Source organism: Semicossyphus pulcher, unplaced genomic scaffold (genome assembly GCF_022749685.1).
Source record: "Semicossyphus pulcher isolate SPU_LCO1_2020_fin unplaced genomic scaffold, fSemPul1.0.p SCAF_4, whole genome shotgun sequence".
Classification (NCBI taxonomy): Eukaryota; Metazoa; Chordata; class Actinopteri; order Labriformes; family Labridae; genus Semicossyphus; species Semicossyphus pulcher.
Window position 1 is genome coordinate 461,242 of NW_027211715.1, and position 3,759 is coordinate 465,000.

Consider the following 3,759-nt stretch of genomic DNA (forward strand, 5'->3'; position numbering starts at 1 on the left):
TCGAGACGTTCACACAGGAAGGAAACCCGTCAGAGCTGCTCGCCCCCCCGCCTGCACCCGCTCAGACATGTGACACGCACTGAGCTGACACTCTCAGGTGTGAAAGTGCTCTGCAGAGCTCCACATGTACCGTTTCACGAAGCAGGAGCAGAGTTTGATGCACACGTTCTCTGCAGCTTGAAGAGGTCAGACGGGCTCAGTGGAATTATGGAGATCAGGCTGATGATCAGAAACACTGAGGAGGTGTGAATGTGAAAGATTTCCAGTGGTCATGATCACACCTGCTGTGGGTGTGAATCACACCTCAGACAGTTTCACATAATGAAAATTACATCTTTATTTCCTCTCTTCCATAATGACACATTTACACTTAATCACAAATAAATAGTCTCCATCAGTGTTAGTGTTACCTGACTGTCAGGTGTATGACTGCTCGTGTCCCCGTCCTCAGGACAGCAGACATCCTGTGAGGTCACGAGTTCACTCTGACAATCACACTCTTCAGATCTTGTACAGGCCGAAGAAGTTGGCGTACGAGACACGTCGCAGGTCACTGGGCCGAGATACATTCACATACACACGATCGTGTCTCTGCAGCTGCTGGGCCGAGCCCAGGTAGCTCTCTGTGGTCCAGGAGAGTTTGGTCCGCAGGTGACAGAACCCGGCCCGGTGCGCCTCCATCAGGCGCAGAGGAGTGCTGCGGCCTCCTCGCCTCACAAACATGGTGTGCAGGAAGGACGACTCGGGGGAGCAGTCCTTAAAGGTCAGCTCCACCCGGGAGTAGATGTGGTACAGCCCCGTCTCGTTCACCTGCAGAGCTCCGTCTTCATACCTGTAGGACACGCCCCCAGACGTGAAGCCCCGCCCAGCATGAGGGTCCCAGCGCAGAGTCTGAGGGAACACGGCTCCTTCGATCCGCCCTGCAGGAGGAGAGAGAGAGAGTGGACCAGTGAGGAGCAGAGGATCACTCAGAGAGAGCAGTGTGTGTGTGTGTGTGTGTGTGTGTGTGTGTGTGTGTGTGTGGGGTGGGGTGGGGGTGGGGGGGGGGTCCGTAGCCCCCCTACATATACTCCAGGTGTACCCCCAGCAGCATGTTTCACCCACATGAACACATTTGTAGACGTGTGTTTGTCCAGCGTTTGATGAGTGTGGTCACGGCGGCTCGTTTTTTGCATTCTGACAGAAAACAGGAAGTCGTTTTGAAGCTTTAAATGAAGCTTTATAAAACTGTTCACCTGTCACACTAACACACCTGAGTGTGTGCGAGCTCAACAGCTTCTCTTTATGTTTGATTTCTGGTCATTAAATAAAAATACAGATTAGTGAACAACAAAAAGTAAACAGTGTGCAGGTGTGTCCCTGTGAAGGTGCAGGTGCGTTGTTTCAGCAGGTGTAGTTGTCAGGTGATGAGAGCTGGAGGTCAGCTCACCTGTAAGAGTTTCGGTTTAATGTTTAGGTGTGATTGAAGGTCACTGTCTTCTCTTGTTACCTGTCACATGAGCTGCAGCAGGGCGGTCCTCTCCTCTCCGTGCAGCCTCAGACGGACCTGAAACATCAGCACAGTGTCGTCAGCTCCTCTCCCCCTCACACAGAACATCTCACCAGCTGGTGTGTTTCACTCACCGATCTGCTTCAGCGCGCTGTGAGACTCCGGCTCAGGTTCAGCCTGCAGAGACACAGAAGTCTGATCACCACATGACACACACGCCTGCAGAGGAAATCCTGTCTCACCGGACCTGAGACCACATTCAGGCCCTGCTCTGCATCTTAAATGTCACAGCAGATCTGAGGAGCTAAACTCTTTAAACCATTAAAGTCTGTTCACTTTCCAGCCTCCCACCTCACACCTCCACCTGCAAGTGGCACAAACACCTCACACCTTCTGCTGCTTTGCCAACAGTAAACTGTGCTAGAGGCTACATCCTACATGTGAGAAAATGATGAATACAGACTTAATGTCCTCACAGCCGTTACTCAGGTCTCACTGCTGCTCCTCACACGGCTCCCTCTGCTGAACCACGTTTAACTTGTTCATACAGACATGCAGCTAAAGAGCTTCGCAGAGAACAAAGTACAACCACGCAGACAGACGATTACTGGAGACATGTAGCATGATGTAAAAAAACCCACATGGATCAACATCCCTGCACAGGTGAGGTAAAGAGAGTGTCACCTGTCTCAGCTCCTTCAGCTCTCTCTGCAGCCTGTGGATCTGGAACGCTTCGAACCCGAGCGCGGCGAACACCAGCAGGAACAGCATCAGCACCAGCAGGGCCACGCCGGGACGGACCCCCATGCAGCCCCCACTCTTCTCCCTGCTCCTTTGCCTCACCTGGGGGGGTGGGAAAGACCAGCAGGGCACCAGGTTGGGTTGATGGGGTGGATGCTGCAGACCCCCACCTCCGTCCACGAGGTACACCTGAGGGAGGGGGTAGTTCTGCTCCTGGTTCATGCTGCAGGTCCTGCTGAGAGGAGACACACTGAGAGCCGAGCTGGAGACCTGCCACTTAAAAAAACTCTGCTCAAAGCTCTCACCTCCCACAGACCCCTCCCACACGCACGCATGCACGCATGCATGCACGCACGCACACACACACATACACACACACACACACACACACACACACACACACACACACACACACACACACAGAGGCAAGCTAGTTATCATAAAACCATCACCCAGAAAGTGTCAACCCATCCCCCCGAGGATGCTTCACTTTATGACACTTGATCACAGTTTGGATCTGTGACGTTCAGCTCTGTGTGCATGAACACAGCTGCAGTGAGGGGGGGGCGGGGGGGGCGGGGGGGGGCGAGGTTTCAGCTGACCCCCCCATCACTAACCACCAACACCAACCAGTCAGAAAGACATTTACACGAATTCCACGGCAGGAAACAGTGAGCAACACGATGACTTCATGTCTTACAGGTCACTTCTTACACTGACAGCTTCTTCCCTTGACTCACTGCACGTTTTCACACCTGCACCTGCTCTCACTGTTAACTACAGGTAAAACTCATCACACAAGCCTCGACAGCAAACTCACACAGAAGAAATAAGTGACACAAAAAGAGCTCAAATATGAACCAGATGTAAAAGTGATAAAACAACTGGCTGACAGGGTCAGAGAGGACGAAGCATTTAACGCAGGTGGAACATGAAGATGGAGACAAGTCACCTGAACCAACCGGGAGAAGCAGAAACACCTGCAGCTTTCTGGACGATTCTTCGCTGGCATAAAGATCTTTAACTGTTCAGACTGTCAGTGTGTGTGTGTGTGTGTGCGCGTAAACATGATGCATCAGTTTGAGCTCTCTCATCATCGGTGGGAAGAACACAACTCAGACTGTGTGCAGGAGCTGGTGTAGACAGCGAGGTGAGAACAAGCTGAGTGCTACCTCACAGGCTTACAGGAACAGACACACACACACACACACACACACACACACACGCACACACACACACACACACACACACACAGCACAGGGCGTATAGCTGTGGTCTCTCTGCCACTCTGGGGTCGGCTTCTTTGATACGCAGCGATCTGTCTGTTCTTCAGTGTGGTTAAAACGGTTTCCAGGAGGCTTCATCTCCTTTCTGATGATTAATAAAGAAACCATCAGCTGTTAAGCATCTTCACACCTCAGCACTTCTGCAGTGTGTGTGTGTGTGTGTGTGTGTGTGTGTGTGTGTGTGTGTCTCCTCCCTGTGCACAGACTCTTAAAGTTCAGGACCGGCCCACATCACTGATTCTC

At 52.1% G+C, this 3,759-nt stretch overlaps 1 protein-coding gene across 1 annotated transcript in view; it reads right to left on the minus strand.

Moving 5' to 3' along the window:
* Positions 1 to 341: 341 nt before the first annotated feature.
* The window catches only part of faslg (Fas ligand (TNF superfamily, member 6)), an 8,216-nt gene continuing 4,798 nt past the window's right edge, over positions 342 to 3,759 (minus strand). Inside the window, exons 2-5 of the mRNA XM_069680566.1 lie at positions 2,174 to 2,462; positions 1,624 to 1,666; positions 1,490 to 1,546; positions 342 to 920 (exon numbers count right to left, since the gene is read on the minus strand). Of these exons, the coding sequence (XP_069536667.1) occupies positions 502 to 920; positions 1,490 to 1,546; positions 1,624 to 1,666; positions 2,174 to 2,452 (798 nt within the window). The 5' untranslated portion in view covers positions 2,453 to 2,462 and the 3' untranslated portion in view covers positions 342 to 501. The remainder of the gene's footprint in view (positions 921 to 1,489; positions 1,547 to 1,623; positions 1,667 to 2,173; positions 2,463 to 3,759) is intronic.